Source organism: Pan paniscus, chromosome 9 (assembly GCF_029289425.2).
Source record: "Pan paniscus chromosome 9, NHGRI_mPanPan1-v2.0_pri, whole genome shotgun sequence".
NCBI classification, from domain to species: Eukaryota; Metazoa; Chordata; class Mammalia; order Primates; family Hominidae; genus Pan; species Pan paniscus.
In genome coordinates this window covers 76,389,912-76,410,648 of record NC_073258.2, presented here as the reverse complement: position 1 = coordinate 76,410,648, position 20,737 = coordinate 76,389,912, and the positions used below count along the sequence as shown (strand labels likewise).

General features: G+C 53.6%; 1 protein-coding gene across 12 annotated transcripts in view; it reads left to right on the top strand.

Moving 5' to 3' along the window:
- GDPD5 (glycerophosphodiester phosphodiesterase domain containing 5) overlaps nucleotides 1–20,737 on the top strand; it is a 91,811-nt gene that overhangs the window by 46,105 nt on the left and 24,969 nt on the right. For 4 of the 12 annotated variants that reach the window (XM_034933388.3, XM_034933385.3, XM_034933389.3 and 1 more), the window contains exons 3-5: nucleotides 2,219–2,395; nucleotides 10,995–11,147; nucleotides 17,107–17,210. In XM_034933388.3, coding sequence (XP_034789279.1) covers nucleotides 2,279–2,395; nucleotides 10,995–11,147; nucleotides 17,107–17,210 — 374 coding nt within the window. In that variant the 5' untranslated portion in view covers nucleotides 2,219–2,278. Of the gene's footprint in view, nucleotides 1–525; nucleotides 771–2,218; nucleotides 2,396–10,623; nucleotides 10,748–10,994; nucleotides 11,148–17,106; nucleotides 17,211–20,737 lie in introns of those variants that run through there. The other 8 variants (XM_003814700.5, XM_063608675.1, XM_063608674.1 and 5 more) reach the window with 5 other exon arrangements.

The following is a 20,737-nucleotide window of genomic DNA, read 5'->3' as shown; positions in this document are numbered from 1 at the left end:
ACTCATTCACAGAAGCATTATGTATAACAACCCAAAAGTGATAACAACCCATATGTCCATCAGCTGATCAATGGATAAACAAAATGTGGTAGATCCATACAACAGAATGTTAGACATAAAAAGGAATGAAATGCTGATCCATGCTACAACATGGATGAGCCTTGAGAACATTATGCCACGTGAAAGAAGCAAGACACAAAAGGTCACATATTGTATGATTCCATTTATACGAGGTCTCTAGAATAGGCAAGTCCATAGAGACAGAAAGTGGATGAGCAGTTGCCAGGGCCAGAGGAGTGAGGCCAGGGTAAATAGGGAGTTACAGTGCATGAGAAGGGGGTGGGGGGTTGTTGGGATGGTGATTGTTTTGGGATTAGATAGTGGTGATGGTTGTACAACTTGTGAATATACCAAAAATTGAATACTGTATATTAAATACTGAATTGTATACTTTAAAAGGGTAAATTTTATGGCATGTGAATTATATCTCCATTTTTTAAATGCAAATACTTCCTTCCTTCCTAGGGCTGCTGTTATAGTTTCTGCATGGAAAGCACTTGGAACAATGCCTGGTTGTTCCCCTCTTTGGCCCTCTCAGGGCCCTAGGAGCCTTTGTGTGTCCTGCTCACATTGTCTCCAGGGCCTCGGACAGGGCCTGGTACAGAACATATGACTGAGTTTCTGGAGTCCCACAGGCCAGCGTTGGAGTCCTGACACCTCAGTATAGCTGTGCACCTCTGGGCAAATAGTTTCTCTGCTCTGAGCCCCAGGTTTGTCATCGGCAAAATGGAATAAGAATAACTCACAGTGGTGTGGAGGACTGGATGACACCTGATACTCAGGGTGTGTGAGGTGCCCCAAGCCCATTGCCACCTGGTCACACTTTACCAACACTGGCCCCCAGAGGCCGAGGCTCCCACAGATATCTCCAGGGTGCCAAGCAGGGCTGGGGCAGTAGCTTCTGGCAGCCACACTTCAACCCTCAAGACACCTCTTGCTGCTATACCATCCTCCCACAGGCCCCACCCAGCGAGGGAGCTCCCTGTGTCTGGAGAATGAATACTTTGGGGCACTAGAGCAGTTCCTAGATTGACTACAGTCCAGTTATGGGACAGCAGCCAGGCATTGCTCCTTGTTCTCTGAGCCTCAGTTTGTTGAACTGTCAAATGGGTTTAGGACACAGAACCTGCCACTTCAGATGGTTGTGCTGATGAGATGGAACAATGAATGTAAAGTATTTACACGGTGCCTGGTGTATTTTAAGTGCTCAACACATCTCAGCTTATATGATAATTTCTTCTAAAATGTTTATTTTGAAAGTCTGCTATGTGCTAGACACTGTTCAAGTTACTGGGAATATAGCAGAAAATACAACAGACAAAAATCCTTGCCTTCATGAAAACTGCATTATAGTAGGGTAGATAGACAGGAAAAATAAGCAAGTTATATTTAAGGACATGATTGAGAAAACAAAGCTGAGAACGTGGGAAGGAGCTTAGGGAATGTGGGAAGGGGCTACAGTTTTACAGAAGGTGATCTGGGACAGTCTCATTGAGTAAAGGACATGTGGCTAGGTGCCATGGCTCACGCCTGTCATCCCAGCACTTTGGGAGGCTGAGGCAGGTGGATAACCTGATGTCAGGAGTTCGAGACCAGCCTGGCCTACATGGCAAAACCCCAGCTCTACAAAAATACAAAAATTAGCCAGATGTGGTGGGCACCTGTAATCCCAGCTACTTGGGAGGCTGAGGCAAGAGAATTGCTTGAACCCAGGAGGCAGAGGTTGCAGTGAGCCGAGATCGTGCCACAGCACTCCAGCCTGGGTGACAGAGCAAGACTCTGTCTCAAAAAGAAAAGAAAAGGACATTTGAGCTAAGACCTGAAGAGAGGAGGGGAAAGAGGAGGAAGCCATGCAGGTTTCTAAGGGAAGAGCATTCCAGGCAGAGGGAACAGCAGCATGCTAGGCCAGTGAAGAACATGGCAGAGGTCAGGAGTGGCTGGAGGGGAAGGAGTAGGGAGGATGAGGGCCTGGGTGGGAGGCAGAGGACAGGTTCTTGGGGACCTGCAGGGGTGGGCCTGTGACTCCAAGTGAGACGGAGCCCCACTGCAGTGCTTTGAGCAGGGGTGACCCTCCCTGACCTAGGCTACAATGACTTGCTGTGTGGTGCCTGACTCCTCACCCTTCCCCTGCCTCACTGCCCTGTGCTTCCTCCTGCAGGACAAGCTGGGGGCCTCCATGGGCGCCTGAGGGCCAGGCGCCAGGGCCGTGGGCACGAGTATGGTGAGACACCAGCCCCTGCAGTACTACGAGCCACAGCTGTGCCTCTCCTGCCTCACGGGCATCTACGGCTGCCGTTGGAAGCGCTACCAGCGCTCCCATGATGATACCACGCCGGTGAGCCACCCTGGAACAGGGTCAGAGGGACCCAGTGAGCCCCAGCAAGCCTGAGGGGCTGGGGGAGGGGTCTTAGCTCTGTCTCTGCTGACTCGCTCTGGACAGGCCAATGGCCTTTCTGGGTTTCAGTTTCTCCCTCTGTAAAATGGGCTCATAGTAATTCCTGAATCTACTGACCAGGAGGGCATGGAAGGAGTTTGTCCTGTTGACAAGTTGTTAACTCTCCTCTGACACTGTTGAGGTTGGGCTGCTCTAGAAGGGAAGGGTCACCCCAAGGTGAGCAGAAGTTCTCAGCTTCCTGGCAGATCTTGACAGGCAGGCAGGCAGGCAAACAGGCAGGTGCTGGAGGAGAGGGTGAGGAGATGGGCCTGGCCATCCTGGAGCCTGGGAGCTGGCAGGGCCACGGTCTGGCACCGGGGCTCAGTCACCTGAGCCACAGGCTTGCCAGAGCTGGCAGCAGGTGCACAGCCGGATAAAGAAAGCCTCCTTCAGTGCTGGGCTTCCCAGGCCAGACCTAAGCTGCACTCCTGTCCCTGGGGCGCTGTCAGCTGGTGGATCTAGTTTCTTCTCTGAAGGAACCCAATTCCTGTGTGGTGTTTATCTAAAAGCTTTACTGTCTGGAGAACAACTTTACTCCTCCTTCCTGCTTGTCTGAACAAAGAAGCAGCCTCTAAATTCAGCCAGCCCCAGAAGAGGCTGGAGTGGCCAGGGGGTAGCAGGGTGTGGGCCGGGGTGGGGGATGGGGAGCGGTGGCTGCCGCTGATGTCAGAGGCCCAGTAGGCCTGGCTGTCTGTCTGGGGAGGTCAGGGAAGCTTATCCACCTGTCTGCCCTCCTCTGCCTGTGCTGATGACGGATAGAGCCCTAGACTGAGGAGCCTGGGTTCGTCACCTCCAAATAGTGAAAAGCAGGAACTGCCAGGGTGGGCACCAGGCCTGATTCATTGCCATCTCCCCACTCCCGGCCACAGAGGAGCCAAGTGGCCAAACTGAGGCAAAGGAGAGGGAAGGGCCTGCCCAAGGCCACAGGGCAGGCCCCTGGCAACGCCAATACTAGAGCCCCGGTCTCTCCACTCCAGGCCCCTGCTGGGAAGCCCTCTGAGATACCATATGTCACAGCTTTCCCTCTTATGTGGAGGGGTACAGACCGTGGGCTCTGGAGTCAGATGGATTCAGGTTTTGGTGGTGCATCCTCTACTTGAATCTAGTTGCCTGTGAGCTCCCTCAACGGTGAACTGGAGGGGAGACACACCCCTCTCAAGTTGCCGCTGGGCCATGACATGTGATGAGGGCTGTAACGTGACTGGCACAGTGCCAGCTATGACTAGCCATTGAGACAGGTCCTTCCAGATGCCCAAGCCTCAGCCTCTCCATCTCTAAAATGGGAGATAGGTTGTGATCTTGGCTTCAGAATCCCGTGACCACTCTACCATGCTCCACACTTTGTTCTGGATCTGGACCTGGGCAATGGAGGTCCAGCAGCCACTGGTGTGAATGGGGTGGGGAGACAGCTGAGGCTAAGGCGAGAAGAAGGATGGCTGAGCTCCCAGGCAGGAAGTCCCTTGGCCATCAGGGCAGACGCTGGGGAAGGCGTATCTCCCAGAAGTCTCATCTCCTTAGAGGGCCCAAGGCCAGCCAGTCATAGGCATGGAGTCAGGAAGTGATGATCTTGGCTGCAGCCAGCACAGGGCCCAGAGTGGAGGAAGTGGGCTGAGGCTGGTTTTGAGCTGACTGAGAACCAGAACAGAATGTGCCCTGCAAGGCTAGGGTCTGGGTCACCAATCTGAGGCAGGGGTCTGGGGCCAAGGCTGGAGGGGCAGCAGGGGGCCATGAGCTAGGCTAGGAGAGGGTATAGGGCTTTACAGCAGCTCTAGGTGGCAGCGCCTCTGCAGAAAGGGCTGAGCTCACCTCAGGTGACCCCAAACTCACAGCTGAAGATGAGCATCCTCTGCTCCCCCGCCCCTTTCTCCCTGCAGTCGCTCACTTCGCTCCGCCCCCTGTCTCCTCCTACTTCCTGGTTCCCAGCCTCTGCCCCTCATCCTTTCTCTCTCTCCCCGTTTCTCTTTTCTCTCTCTATTCCTCCCTGAGGCAACTGGGTGAGGGCAGCGGTGGGGCTGGACTCTCACAACGAAGGAATAGCGACCTAGTGTCTCAAAGACAGGGCTGGTGCAGGGTAGGGGCTCCAGAAATTTCGCTGAACAAATAGAGGTCTTGCGTAAGCTCTGCGGGGGCTGGTAGGGAGAGGAGAGCTGCCTGAGTTGAGGGGTGGTGGAGACGGCTCTTCCAGTGAGCCTGGTTTGTCTCCTTATTCTCACCACCCCCGCCCCAGGGGTGATTCTCCCCCTGTATCTCCCAATTCAGAGAAGCCTGGGTTCAACTCCTGTGAAACCCGATCTCCCTGAGTCTCATCTGTGAAATGGGCTGAAAGGTGGGAGAGTCACGAGGCATTTTATTCTCATTCTCAGGCTGGAAAATGAAGTATGAAAGTAATAGTATCTGTTAACATTTATTGAGTACCTACTGTATGCAGGGAGCAAACAGTTTACATGCATTGCCCTAGTCATTGTTGTAACATCTCCATGGGCCATGTTTAATTGTGTGCCCATTTTACAGATGGAGAAATCAGTCACACAGGCTGATGATAGATTTGCAGCCTAAACTGCTGGAGACTAGGGAAGATAGCGTGTGTTGAAGATGTGGGTTTAAGTGAGAGTTTGCTGGAAGAAGAAAGGCAAGGGGACTTGGGAAGTTGCCTGATGGAGGAGAAAGATCACTGGACCAGGAGCATTTGGGACAAGATGGGGAGTGGCCTTGAATGCCAGGCTTGGAATCCTCAGTGTTTCCCTGGTTATGATCCAGCCCTGGGCCCTCAAGTGGATCCTGGGAGTGGAGAGGGTGCGTGGAGAGAGCCTGGGAAGGGCCCCTTCCTCTCCATCCACGCTGGTCTCCCTCCTTCCTGCCCCCCAGCCTGACACATTCCCACCTCTTCCAAGCCTTTGCCCCCCAGTCCCCCAGGACACACAGTTAACAAATAAAGAAGCAGGAAACCAAGGACCAGAGAGGTGAAATGGCCTCTTCTCTTGCCCCCAGTTCTGAGGAGTGGAGGAGCCTGGCAGCAGGAGGCCAGGCTCACTCAACAGCCAGGAAGGGGAAGTAGAGCTTTTTATAACTGGGGATAATTAATTGGTTGTTGTCTGTGACTCATTACTCTAATACTGCCAATTAAGGACTTGGTAGGACAGAAGACTGTTCTCAGGCCATCCCCACAGGGTCCCCTGAAGACTGTGTCTGCAAAAGGCAGTGTCAAAACCAGCTTCTCTATAGAGAGGGATATAGGTCAGATGCCTGGAGGAACTTCCCAGCCAGAGACATTGAAAGAGACAGACTACCATAGCCAATTCTTGCACTTCTGTAGTACATTTACCTTTTGAAGGCTGCTATAATCTTAATTAATTTCCTCCAGGAAGAGCAAGGGAGTTATTCAGGCCAAGGGGCTGAGGGCACAGCCTGCACTGACCCCACTCACACCCCCAGGCCTGTGCCTTCTCATCTGTTCCACACCAAACAGTCTTGTCTGGGGTGCCCTGATTACTTATTCAATCAACAAACCTGTCCTGCTACCTGCTCTGGGGTCATAAGTATATCAGACCTGGTTTTCCCCTCCCTTGAAGGGCCGGCCCCCAGGCTTGTGGGGCAACAGACAAGATCAGACACACCCGGACCACCCAGGTTGATCATTTTGGAGGCCTGGGGAAACCCTGGGGGCAGGGAAGGCTTGCCTGAGCTGGCCTCTGGGAGGATCGGCCCCATCTCCGCAGACCGGGGAAGTGTTCAGGGTAGGGGGAACTGTGTGCACAAGAGAGTGTCTTGTGTTCAGGAACTGAAAGGAATTCAGTCCACCGGCTCAGGTGCAGGGACGGGGAAGGGTGCTGCTCAGTGGGCCTGAGCCTGAAGCTGTATTGAGGAGTCTAGGCTTCATCCTGGGCAGCGGGGGCCTGAGCCAGGCTCGGGCTGTGTGAGGAACACTGTGGTCAAATTGTGGAGGATGCTGAGGGCCCTCAGGTGGAGGTAGGAGGGCCAGTGAGGCCTCGGGTGTCTATGTGGGGAGTGAGGAGGTATACACAGGGATGCAGGCTGGGGAGGCATTCCAGAGACACCTAGAAGGTATCAACGGACTGGCTGTGGACTGAGGTGCAGAGGAAGGAGTGTCTGACAGTGAATCCCATCCTCCCATGATGCCCAGCGTGGGTGGATGGAGGCCCATCCTGGAGATGGGAACACATGCTGTGCCCCCGGAGCAAGTGAGAGTACAGCGTTCTCAGTAGAGTCCAGGAATAGCACAGGAAGGGTGGGCAGAACAGACAAATAAGCCTCCCTAACCCCAGTTGCCTGCCTTCTATGATGAGATATGATGAGAGCCCCCCATCACCCTACCCTGGCAGGAAGACACTCGGTGTAGGGAAATCCATCCCCAGCTCCTCTGCCCCTTCCCCTCCATGCTTGTCCACACCAGCCACCCTGAGCTTCTCCACATCCCCAGGATAACCTCACCCTTCACAGCACTGGGCCTTTGCTCCTGCCATTCCCTCTGCTTGGAATGCCCTGTCTTTCTCCTCTCTGCCCCTTAAGACTCATTGCAAATCCCCCTCCATGCCCCCAACTTCTGCCAAAAAATAGCCCTCCTCCTTCCTTTCTCTCCTCACTGCTCTCTCTCCCCACCTTCCTCACTCCCCTGGGGTTCCACAGCACGTTGACCTGTGCTGGCCATGTGGATTGTGATTTTTTGTTTCCCACTGGACTCTTTAGGATAGCGTCTGGGCCTGCACACTCCAGGGACCTGACTCAGAGGAGGTCCTCGGACAAGATTTACTGAATGAACAACTGGAAGGAGGATTGAGCATATATGTTCATGAGTGAGTGAGGAAGCGGTTAGGGGATGTGACTGCCATCTTGCTGACCAGGTGGGGCAGCCGGACCCCTAATGAGCTGTCAGAGAATGTAGGCATACATGTGCGGACGGGTGTGTGCTGTGTTCTTGGTGCTGCCTCCTGTGCTCCTGGTGGTGGTTGGCAGTGGAGGGTGCTGCCTCAGCCAGAGGGACCTCCCAGATCACCCTTGGAGCTGGGATTGGGCTCTGCCAGTGCACAAGAGGGAGGAAGAGATGAGTTTCCCAGCTGGCCCCCACTTTTTGTCCTGTCAGCCATGTGGATTTGTGTCCAGGATATGGAGCTGGAAAGAATGGATCCCACTCAGGAAATCAGGGCAGGCTTCAGGGATGAAGCAGCCTTTGAGATGGGCTCCAGGGTGTGGCTGGATTGAGCCAGATGCCACTGGGCATTCCTGGCAAGGGAGCTGCAGCCTGAACTTGACCCTGCCTCCCAGTGACTGAGTGTGCGATCTCAGGTCAGGCCCAGACCCTCTCTGGGCCTGAGCTTGCTTGTGGGTTAAGTGGAGGTACACATCTATGTCCTACAGATACAATTAGATCGTGGATAGGAATGTGCCTCCTGTCTTGTACCAAAGAGACCATTGTTCCAACCCTGCAGAAAACGTGCCCTCCCTACAAACTTTCAAAGTGATGGCTTTCTCTCCTTCAGCGCTTTGAGGAAAAGAGACCCGGCAGGGGTGAGAGAGAGGCCCTCTGAGCTTTATTTTTCCCACTTCTAAAACTGCAGGATTCCTATAAGGATAAGAAACTAGGAGATGATATTATTACATCCACAAGAGAGAGAGAGGAGGGGCTGGTTTGTTGCAGCACGAGGAGGTGGGGATTTATCGCTGCAATAAAGCCATGCTGTCTCTTGCCTTAGGAAACCCCCACACCCTGCCTAGCTCCTCTTGGAATAGCACCAAGGGCACCTGGCATGACCATGTCACGCTCCAGGGGAAGTGGCTAAGTCTTGTTGATGACACTCTATGAACACCTTGAGCAAGGGTGGGGCAGGAGATGGGGCATTACCAGGGGACTATCGCCACCCACCCTGTGACGTGGTCAGGGTCCTATGAAGGGATCTGGGATGGTTCTTCCTAAGGGCCCCTCAGCCCTTCTGCTCATGTCTCCCCAAGGGGCTGATGCCAGCCAAGGGATAGGCTAGGAGAGACAGGGTGCCCCAGGCAGGACTTAATTGCATTCTCCTGCCTAATGAACCACTCTGAGTGCAATGCACCCCAGCAGAAGCAAGGACAGAGGCCTGATTGCCCAGCTCTCTGTAGTCCAGAAAAATAAATCCAGCCTCTTAGGCTGTCAGGAGCCGGCTGGGGGTGGGGATTCTAATCCCTTTCCCTGCTCGGCCCTAATGCTGCAATATCTCTTCAACCTCCCCAGGCCACCACCTCCCCCAAATCTCCCGGATCAGGGCCAGGGTAATCCTGCCATAGCCTGCCCATCTCTCCCTTTTGGGAGCTCCCTGCACCCTTTCCAGCTGACATTTCCCAGGCTTTCCCATGCATCAGTCCCCCCATTTGGAACTTGGTGAAGGTGGAACAGGCTGACCATTGGAAGAGCTGAGGTGCCCAAGATTTGGCTTGCAGGTGGCAGATTCAGGAGTAGGCCCTCCTCAGTCTCTCCCTCTTGGTCTCTGTAGGACCGTGTGCTGAGGGTGCAGCTGGGCTCTGGGACCTCAAAGAAGAGCTGGAACCACTGGGGAGAGGGCTTGGCTGAGCAGAAAGGAGCTGTGCCAGGCAGAGCCCGCACAAGGGGGAAAGGGCTGCCTTGGGCCAGGTTGGAAAACCTGGAAACACAACCACAGGCATCTGAGAACTCACTGTGTGGTGAACAAATGTAGAAATTACTACCAGTATCACAAATGATGTAGGGACAGCTGAAGCATCCATTTGGTGAAAGTAAAATTAGATCCCTGCCTTTTACTTCACACCAAAATAAATTCCAGATGGATTAAGATGTATTTTTTTCTATTTTTAAAATTTTTTTCCCATTTTGAAGGCATACATTTGTTGAAAAAATTTAAACAACTTGGAAAGATGTAAAAGAAATTCTAGTCTTCATGCTTTAGAGATAAGGCTTTTAAACCTCTCTCCACACACGTGACATCCATATGGAACTATATATAGATGGATGTCGATGGATGGGTGGATTGCAGATTGAAATGTAAGCAATGAAGCCGAGAAATCGTGGGTGTAAAATATTACTTAAATATATGATATTGGGCCACGCTTCTTAAATCCAATACCAAAGGCAAAATGTATAAAGGAAAAGAGGGATAGATTTGACTACATAAAAATTTAAATTTCTACACAGAAAGCATGATAAATAAAATTAATTCAAATGATATATAAGAAAAAATATACAGTGTGTATGAAGGCTAATTCTCTTACATAAGGAAAGCTTTTATAAGCCCATAAAGAGCCAGTTCCCCAAAATAAAGCCTGCTTTGCTCTGTGCCTTCACGCCCTCTGCTCCTTTTCTCTGTCTGGCTTGAGGTTTCCCAACCTTGTTCTCTCAATAAGTCCTTTCCTTCCACTTTGCTGCAGGTGTCTCCTCCTCCAGGAAGGCTTCTAGCTCACCCCTCCTCCTATAACTGACAGTGTTAAGGATCCGGGCTCTGAGCTCCTAAGCAACCTGTGTTTGCCCTGCTCACCACACCAATTCCCAGGAGTGGAGCTATTTGCTGCCAGTCTTGGCTCAGGGTGGCCTGATTTATCTCTGAGTGTCTAAGGGCTCAACACGTGTATGTAGATGACTGGAAGAGAAGGGTGGTGAGGATGTAGAGGAGAGACACAGATTTAGTTTGGTACGGGGTGTGAGGTAGGGGTCTAATTACAGTTGTTACCAAATATCCAGATGTCCCAACACCATAAGTTGAATTCCCCATCATTTTTGCACTAATATACTAATGTCCTAATCTCTTGCCCACATTTCCAGGCCATTCTCCTTCTTTAGATCGCAGTATCACCACTTCTTAGTTGGATCTTTAGGAGATGAGGCGAGATAATCTCTGGCATCTTAGTTAACTCTGAAATCCCAGGGTCCCTGCTCTGGTGCAGCCTGTGACTCAAAGTGTGACCTTGGGCAAGGCCCTGTTCCTCTGAGCCTGTTTCCACCTTGGTCAGACAAGGATAATTTACATTTCCTGCTCCTTGTTGCCCCGAGACAGCTGGGGACACTGGAGGTACACAGACCTGGTTGTGAATTGTGGTTCCACCATTATGTGTGCCCTTTGTGACTTTGGGCAAGTCCCTTCCTTCCTCTGTGACTTGGTCTCCTCTGCTTTGCAGAACTGTGGGGATGATGAGATGGAGCAAGTAAAGGGCTCTTAGGATTACCATCCCCACCCACCCCCAATGCCATGGTGAGCTCACACAGGACTCTGTTCCCCACAGCCCGGGATGCAGCCTGTGAGTGAGATTGGGCAGCTACCATGCCAGGGTCTTCTTCCTCCATTGGTGCTGGTTCCCAGGGCCACAGCCTACAGAGCCTGGCCTCTGCATCTGGCTGACCATGGCACCCACCCTGGGTTGGGGGAAGGTGATCAACCTGGCTGTCCTCAGCAGCTGGAGAGATGTGGTGTAGAGCAGGGAGGAAAGGTTTGATCACTGTCTTCACATAATTAAAGGGCTGTCAGACGTGAAATGATAATTACAGGAACGATCCTGGATTTGGCGACTTACAACTTACATCTGTAATCGTGCTGGGGCCTGGCAGTCCTCCTGTGAGGTGGTGGTGATGTCATTCTGTGAACAGAGGAGGAAGCTGAGGTCAGAGGTCCTGAGCGATTGGCCTACAGCCACACAGCAGGTGGGAAAAGGGCCTGGGTGAAAATCCAGCTCTTTTGTGTATTCTCCACTCTGTGGTCATTTGACCCCAATATTTCTTACCCTTTGGCTGGCCTTGTTCTGTGTGGTATCAGAGAACCAGCTGCAGGGGAGCAGTGGAGGAGGCAGATTTCAGCTCCACCTCCCGGGGGGCGCATCGGGGGAGGGCAGTAACTCCCCTGCCCGGAAGGTCAGCCTCACCAGACACCGTGCATGGGAGGTTTTAGTGGTTTGGGCAGCATGCCGATACTGTCCCCATTTTACAGAGCAGGAACCTGGGGCGCAGAGAAGGTAAATGTCTTCCCCAAGGTCACTCAGTCGTGGCCAGTCTGGGATTCAAACCCAGTATTGCTAGACTCCCTCAACCCAGCCTTCCATTGTCAGGCTCCATGTCTTGGAAGGAAGAATTTTGAGTCCACAGAAGGACTAGGCAGCATCTGGAAGGAGAAGCCCCTTCCCAGGAGCCAGTGGAGTAGAGTAGGGTGAGCTCGTGTCCTGGAGGCTGCAGACACGCTCGCTGCCTCAGGGCAAGGGGACAGGCAGGGGAGCTCTGCGATTCTGAAATTCTGTAACATTCAGAGTGATGTGTGCAGACTTCAGACCCCATGTTCTGTTAAGGGACCAAGGGGAGGTGCTCCATAACCTTCAGGATCCCTAGTAGTGGGAGGGGCAGCTGTGTGCATTTTGGCCTGGGGCTGCAGTCTACAGTGGCAGGGGCCTGTAGCCAGTGGCAAAAGGCAGCAGCAGAGCCATCCCACCCCAGTGGCCATGCCCATGCTTCCTGTGTGGGGCTGGGTTTGCGGCTGCAGTCGTGCTCTGTGACTGTATGAGCCCCCGCTGCTAATGAGGTCTTTCTCTATGTTCTTCTCTGAACACAGAGGGCTCTGGGGTGGGAGGGACAGGACAGAGACAAAGAAGGGTGAAGAGAAGACATGACCATCCTCAGGAGACAGTGAGGAGAAGGACTGGCCTTCAGGGAAATTGACCCACAATTGCCCAGATTGCTACGGAGGGGCTCCTGTTTCTGGAGGGTTAGGGTAATAATGGAAGGAGATGCAGCGGCCTCTGGGTTGGAGCCTCCAGGATTCTCCATCACAGCAGCCCCCACCTCAGCCTCCATCCCCTGGGGCAGGAATCAGCATCCTACCCCATCCACAGCCAGGGGCCACTCCTGCCCCAGCTGCTCGCCCTGTCTGGTCCCTCCTTAGGCAGTCTCCAGCACACTCCTCCTGGTGCCTACCCCAGGAGCCAGCTGCTCCCTCAGCCCCAGCCCACTCAGCTTTTCTTCTGCTCCCTGAGGGTAAGTCTGGGGCTTGCACGATGGCCCTGCCCACTGGTGGCCCTTAGCACCCCTCTGTTGCCCTGTCTCACATCCATACCTCCTTCTATCCCTCACGCCATAGGTGACCACCACCTTGTGCCCGGCGTGATGCTGGGCCCAGGAGACATAGAGACAGCTCAGGCCATCCCTGCCCTGAGGGAGCTTGCAGCCCAGTGAGCCACCCTCATTATGCTCCCACCATGTGCCACTTGAAGCCCTTCAGCTCGTTTAACAGCCTCCCTCCGAGGGAAGGGCTGTTATTCCCATTTACAACGAGGAGACCGAGGCTCAGAGGGGCCAAGTGATGTGCTGAGTGGCAGAGCCAGCTCTTTAGAGCCCGTGCTCCTTCCATCTCCACAATTACAATTTGAGGGTCACAGTGGTGGGTGCCAAGAGTCTGTGCAGGATGGTCAGGGAGGGGAGACCTTTTGAGGCCTGGAGGGATGGAAAGACTTCCTGAAGGAGCATCAGGTCTGGCCTAGGGGTCAGAGAGTTGGAGGAGAGAAATCCAAGGAACTAGGCTGGGCCTGGGATCGCCATACTGGGTCCCAGAGGGCAAGGTGGGTTTTGAGGGGAGCTGTTCAGGCTGCCTCCCAAGGGGGCCTGCAGAGTCCAGTCAGTATGCCTGGGTTCAAATCTTATCCCCACTCCTCCCCTACCTGCTGACCCCTCTGACTCCCCTCCACTCACCCGTGTTGAGCCTTTATGCAAATTAGCAAAAAGCACCCCTTTTCTAGGACACGCCCGCCCGCCATGTGCCAGCAAATCGTCATAATATGCACATTGATGGTCACCATGATGTGAGTGGCACTTCTTAGGGGGCAGTGCACAACTTGCTCAGCCATATGTGGTGGCCCTTCTCTGAGCCTCTGTGCAATGGGGGTAGATACCCCTAAATAAACAACCCCTAGTGTTATGCAGACTGTGAGAGATGAAGGAGGGCTGTGGCCGGGGCATTGAGGCAGCGATCACTGCTCCGCGTCTCTGGGAGCAGGGCCAGATTGGCTTGCTAATGGGTGGAGCAGGCAGGCCTCTCTCTGCTGTAATGTGCCCTGACAAGGACCATTAGTGCTATTGGGGCCTCTTTATCAGTGGAGCTGCTCCCCAGGCCACTTCCTCTGGCTACTTCCTCACCTTCCCCTTCCCTTCCTTCCAGCCCCTGCCATTCAGTGTTTTCCTCTGATTGTTCTTAGAGTGACCCCCGCTGCCTGCCTCCCTCTGTGCTGGGGCCTCTTCATCCCCATCTACAGGCTCACTGTGGCCTCCGGCTTCAGCTCCCAGGGCTTTAATCCCTAGGTTGCCCCAACCCCAGCTCATGCGCTAGTTCTGATCATGGGGTTCCTGGCTCCTTGTTGCTTAGGCCCTGCCTGCATTCCTTCCATGCCTGGATGCCTCACCCCCAACCACTGCCAGCTCTGGTCTTGGCTGGTTCCCAGGAGTGGGAGGTGCAGCCCCTCATTCCTGCCCTGCCTTGCTCCACTGTAAGGATCTGGACACTTGAGGACAATGGCCTTTAGGGCATAGGACCCTGGCTGCCATGGGCCCTCCCGGCCCCTGTGGTCTTCCTGGCCCCCTGTCAGCCTTGCCCCCGGGCCCTGCATCACCCCGGTCACAGGACGTCTTCCCAGCGCCTACAGCAGGTGCTTTACCTTCCCGCCTCCAGGCTACTTGCCTGGGACCAGACCCATCCTAGGCCGAGGCTCACCCCTCGCCTAGGTCCCTCTCAGAACCTTCTCTGCTGGTCAGAGGCACACAGGCCTTGCCCCTGAGGAGGCAAAGTGGTCTCTGTGGACAGACAGCCATCTAACACTGCCAGCGTGGGCTCTATAGAAGACTAGGTACTTTTTTGTGGGAACTGGCTGTTAAGCCTCAGGGAAATCTCTCCTGGGTGGGTGTACTCATGCCAGGGTAGGAGAAAGGGTGTTTCCTCACCTATCATTTCATTATCAAATCTTTCTCAAGTTCCTGTGCCATCTGGAACACGAAAACTGCCCAGACCTCAAGGCATTTATGTATAGCAGGGAGACCGACATATATAGAGACAGTTCTAGAACTGTGGGGTCTGAGCCATAGGTGAGATGGCTGCATTGGTTACGGAGCTCTGAGGAGATGGGATTCACCCTGTGAGACAGGGGAGTCTTCAGGGAGGAGGCGCTCTGGAAGGAGTAGTTTGCCTCATGGAGCAGAGAAAGGTTGCTTTTTAGATGGAGGCTCCAGCTGTGTGAAGGCTTGGGGTCTGAAGAGCCTGTTTGGGGAACCGTATGTAATTCTGTGCATGGGGCATAAAGCACAGAGCTGGCCTGGGCCAGACAGAGTGGGCCCTGACATCTACTGAGAAGCTCTTGCCAGTGGGACTCTCAAGCTGGGGTATGACGTGACCAGATGGGTGTCAGTCTAAAGACATGGTTCACCCTTTGGGAGACTCAGATGTTTAAGCTGGCCTGGGACTCACCAGCTGCACTCTGCAGGAAATGAAGGCTGTTATGAGCAAATAAGAATTTGAGGTGGCAAGAGGGATTCTGAGAAGGACTAGTCCTAGGGTGCTGGCTGGAGGGTGGTGGAGAGACGGTCATGTGCAGACCCAGACTGCCTCCATGGGAGGCAGGACTGAGTCTAGGGACTCAGCCATTCTCTGGGTGGCAGCTCCTAGGGTTCGATTGCTCTAGAAGGGCACATGTCCTGCCCTGCTCCTAGCCAGGGTTTCCCTATTCCTGACCAAGGCTGGGCTTTGCTGTGCCTGGAACTGGAGCTTGTGCCATTCTGTGTCCAGCTGGGGCAGACACAAGTGGCTTACTCTCTGAGAAGCCACCACCTCCCCAAGCCTAAACCTGCTAGAAATACTGGGCCTCAGGGTGTTGTCACCTTTGCATCTCTGTTTATGTACAAAGTGAGGCTAAGCAAGGCAGTCAGGCTCTGCACATGACAAGGAGTGGTGGCAGCTGCTCACCCAAACATGAGTCGCCCAACTGGAGTGACCCACCTGGGGCAGGAGGGTCACCCAGGCACCAGCCCTCTTGCCCAGGGCGAGGCACGGAGCAGGCCCTTAGTGGGTATGGAGTCATGGACCATTAGGGTGTGAAGGCCTTTCCTACGTTCTGGAGAGGCAGAGGATGTCACAGATACACTGGTAGTGTGCTGAGTGCTCACCAAGCCACCTGACTTGTATTATCTCATTTAATTCTCCATCAGCCCCATGGCATAAGTACTAGTATTGCCCTCATTTCATAGAGGTGAAAACTGAGTCACAGAAAGAATGAGTACTTTGCCCAGAGTTACACAGCTTGTAAGTGGTGACAGGGATCTGAGGTTCCTGGGCAGACTGATGGTATCTTTGCATGGTGTGGGATGGAAGGATTCTGGACAGTGAGAAGACTTTCCCTCCTTCCTGCCCAATCCTGCATGTGGTCATAAAGTACTAGTAGAGTGGAAGTCGGCTCAGTCTCCGTCCTTGCAGAACCCACACTTGTCTGGGGGACACAGTGAGCAGGTCATGGTGTGCAGAGCATGAGTTTAGACAGAGGGATGCCGATGCTGCGGGCGCACCGCGGCAGGCACGAGGGTAGCAGGGTGAATCCAGGGAGGCTTCACAGAAGCAGTGATATTTGAGCTGACTTGAAAGGTGAGTGGGAATGTTCAGGGAACAAGCCCAGAGGCAGTGGCCCTTCCAGGTTGCAGGAACTGGTTGTGTAGGTCGAAGCTGGAGAGGTCAGGGGGCCACACTCCTGCTTGGCTATCAGTAAGGAGCCATGAAGAGGTTAAACTGGGATGGTTTAGAAACACAGCAGGGAGCTCAGACGTAGGGCTGCCTCTGTGACTTCACACCCTCAGGGGAAATGTAGTCTTGGTTCTTCCTCACACTGACCTCCCCTCAAGGGCTGTTGACTTGTTCTGATGATCTCAGCAGTTTCCCGGGATGCAGGATATTCCAAGCTTTTTGTGCTTCCAAGATAAGGGGACGGATGAAAGCAGGGAGAAATTGGAGGGCCAGGAGGAAGTGCCTGCAGACGCCTGAGCTGGCCCCTCAGGAAACAGCAGTGGTGGTGTCAGTGTCCCCCGCCACCCCACTTCCACCTGGCTGGAGACAGGGGTATCTGGCCCAGTGGAGGCAGCAGAACATGGCACTTCTGTACTTCTTCCTTAATCCTCTGCTAACTTGCTGTGTGACCTGGGCAAGTCACTTGGCCTCTCTGGGCCTCAATGTTTTTCTCGGTAGCACGGGGTAGAGGTGGAGAAGAAGAGTGCCTGCTTTGTAGGCATGTGTGTGAGGGATGTGACTTCACAGACTGCCGATCACTGTGCCAGCGCCAAGGGAGCCATCCCCAGAATAGGGAGAGCAGTACACGATGGAAAGGCTGCAGGCCACAGTGAAAAGAGCACAGCCCCAGGCGGGGAGGCCCTGACTGCCCCTGGCTCTCCACCTTTCTGTGACTTTGGGCTTGGTGATGGTGGACAGGTCACTTCCCCTCTCTGAACCTCAGTTTTTCCCAGGGTAAAGAGGGCAGGAATTCCTGCCTGGCAGGTTTGGCTACAAAGTGGGAGGGAGGGGGACACATTCTGGTGGGAGGCAGCCTAAGGGGCTGGCCCCTGACCCACTTAATCCCCTCCTCCTCTGCTCTTCCAGTGGGAGCGCCTCTGGTTCCTGCTCCTCACCTTCACCTTTGGCCTCACGCTCACCTGGCTTTACTTCTGGTGGGAAGTCCACAATGACTATGATGAATTCAACTGGTGAGTAGGGGCAGTGGGTGGGGGAGGAAGGGGCCCGGAGCTGGGTATCCAGTAGCTGGGACCTGGGGGCTGGAGTTAGAGCCTGTCTCCCAGGTTGGCCCTCTGAGCTCTGCCACCAGCTCTCTGTGTGGCCCTGGGCAGGGCCTACTCCCTGGGAGCCTCTGTCCTGCTCACCTCCAGAGCTTTGGTGAGGAGGCTGGTGTGGGACTATAGTGGGAAGTGCCAGAGGTATGGGTGAGGATTGTATCGCAGACTAGCAAGAAAGAGGAGGAGGAAACAGAGAGATCCATGCCCCGAGGGGAGTCCTACTGCGAACTCAGGGAAAGCTTCCTGGAGGAGGAGGCATGGGAACTGGGCCTTAAAGAATGGCTGGGATTGAAACCTGGGGAACTTTAGCTGCTAGTCTTGGAGACCCCTTGGTGCTTGCATTGATGATTCAGCCTGCATTCCTGGCCTCCTGAAGAGGTGGAGGGGAGCCTCAAAGAACAAAGGCTTACAGGAGCCAAAGCCCACTGGGGAGACACAGGGCATTCCTTCCCAGTGCTGTGACCATGGACAATAGGAACATAAGGCTGGGCCAGGGCTCAACCGGGGCAGGGGCCTCTGGTTACCCCCTTTGTATACAAGAAATCTACAGCTCAGAGAGACCAAGGTCTCTGCAGAGGAGATAGCCCTGGATCCTAGGCCTCCTAACTCCCTTAGCTAGGCCCTGGGCAGGGCTGGCAGATGAGTTTGGGGACAGCTCAAGGTCCTTTGTGGGTACCTCAGATCCAAAAGCAGGGCTGTCTGAGCCACTTACCTGGGTACAGGAGGGGCACCTGTTTTTTCCTCTTCGCCATTCCATCGCCTGCCTTTTGCTAAGCAGTGGAGAGGTCATGGGAGGAGGGCAAGGACCCAGGGTTCTATTGACAGATAAGGAAACAGGCCCAGGTCACACAGCCAGTTGGGGACAGCTGGGGCTTGGAAGCCTGGCTCCTCACTCCCCATCCATTGCTGTTCCTTCCTTTTGATCAGATGTTCAGGTCAGCGTGGCGATGAGCAAGTCTCTGGTGCTCTCTAAGCCTCTCCTTCTGTAAAATGGGGTAACTCTGACCTCATCAGGTCTTTCTGAGGATGAACTGAGATGATGGACACAACAGGGCTCAAAGCTCTACCTAAACATGAGGGCTGCTTCCTAGGAGACCACATCTCTAGCCGGAAGGCAGCATGATGTTAGCATTTGGGAATTTCAGGACCCTGGGCTTCTGACAGGCTGTGGTGTTAGGATTCTGTGATGATCCTGGGACTCTGCTCATGGAGCTGGGTGTCCACTTTTCCCCATATGGCACCAGGCTGTGCCTCTCTTATTAATGAGCACAATCAAGAATATGCTGCGGTCCCACCCCTGCCCTGCGGCAGCCAAGCAAGATGAGCCGGAGCCCTGGCAGAGTCCCAGAGGTGGCCTCTGGCCTTTATTAAATGCCATAAATCAATTATTCATCTTTGCAGATGTCCAAAGCATGGGCACTGTCATGAGTAAATGGGAACGTTCCCTGCTGGCCCTCAACTGCAGACCCAGACAGTTCCTCGGAACTGGAGTCTGCTGCCTAGAAGATCATCAAGTCTACCCCCATCATGTACAGATGGGGAAATGGAGGCCCAGAGAGGGTGAAGACTCATTCATGGTCACACAACCAGTTAGTGCCAAAAACATGAATTGAGGACAGACTGAAGAGACCAAGGCTTAGAGAGGTTAAGTAGCCTTTCCAGCGTCACACAGCAAGAAGCAGACGGATCTGGGACCGGGACTTCAGCCTGCCTGACTGTGTCATGTCCATGGAGCTACCCACTCTACCCAGAGAGTGAGCTCCCTGTCACTGGGAGTTTCAAGCAGAGGATGGGTTCCCGCCCTGTTGGGGAGGTGGCAAGGGGAGGCCTGCCTGGCACTTAGGGATGCCTAGAGACCTGCAGCTCCTTCAGCCTGTCGCCTCAGTTTCTTGGAGTCAGTGCTGGGGTTCAGGATGCGCCGGCCCAGTTCTGATGGTCTCAAGAGTCTCTGGGGACCGGGCACAATGACTCATGCCTGTAATCTCAGCACGTTGGGAGGCCAAGGCAGGCAGATCATGTGAGTCCAGGTGTTCAAGACCAGCCTGGACAACATGAAAAAACCCCATCTCTACAAAAACTACAAAAAATTAGCCAGGTGTGGTGGCATATGCCTGTGGTCCCAGCTACTCGGGAGGCTGAGGTGGGAAGATTGCTTGAGCCTGGGAGGTGGAGGTTGCAGTGCAGTGAGCCGAGATCACATTTTACCCCATTCTGTAAAATGGGGTAACTCTAACCTCATCAGGTCTTTCTGAGGATGCAATGAGATGATGAACATAAGAGGGCTCAAAGCTCTACCTAAACATGAGGGTTGCTTCCTGGGAGACCACATCTCTAGCTGGGAGACCACTGTACTCCAGGCTGGGCCACAGAGTGAGACTCTGTCTCAAAAAAAAAAAGAATCTCTGGGAATAATTCAATTCATACAGTAAGAGGATGTGAGTGACAGCTGGGGATCAGCACTGGATGAGGAGGGCCGGGGAGGGCCGTCTTGGCTGTTGCTGTCCTCAAGGACTCCCTGCTAAAAGTGGTCACACTTGAGAGACAAATGGAACCAGAACATCTTTCAGGAATAGTTATCAGGAGCAAGTCTTGCCCCTCTTCAGGCCTCAGTTTCCCAACTGTATGGTAAGGTGAGTGCATTCAGTGATCTGCCAGGCAGTAGATTTTCCCCTGGACTCTGAGGATGAGGGCCAGGGAGGGCAGATGCCCCATGGGTTCCTCCTGGTGTCCCTTCCCAGCTGTCTGGCAAGGTCCCAGATGACAGCAGGCTGAAGCTGCCCAGCGCTCAGATTTTCTAATGACCTTGAACAAGTTGCTGCCTCTTTTGAGCCTCAGTTTCCCCCTTTGTACAAGGAGGATGTGAGTAGTTCATTCTTTTTTTTTTTTTTTTTTTTTTGAGACAGTCTCGCTCTGTCACCCAGGCTGGAGTGCAGTGGTATGATCTCAGCTCACTGCAAGCTCCGCCTCCCAGGTTCACGCTATTCTCCTGCCTCAGCCTCCCAAGTAGCTGGAACTACAGGTGCCTGCCACCGCTCCTGGCTAATTTTTTGTATTTTTAGTAGAGACGGGGTTTCACCGTGGTCTTGATCTCCTGACCTCGTGATCTGCCCGCCTCAGCCTCCCAAAGTGCTGGGATTAGAGGCGTGAGCCACCACGCCCAGACAGATGTGGGTAGTTCATTCTTTCTGGAGAGCATCTAAGCAGTATCTATCATGCCCCTTAAAAATTTCAATCCCACCAGCCACAGTGGTATGTGCCTATAGTCCCAGGTACTGGGGAGGCTGAGATGGGAGGATTGCTTGAGCCCAGGAATTCAAGTTCACCCTGGGCAACATAGCAAGACCCTGTCTCAAAAAAAAAAAAAAATTCATTCTCTTTGACCCTATAATTGTATCTGTAGGAATCTATCCTAAGGAAGTAATCAAAAATACAGAAAGATA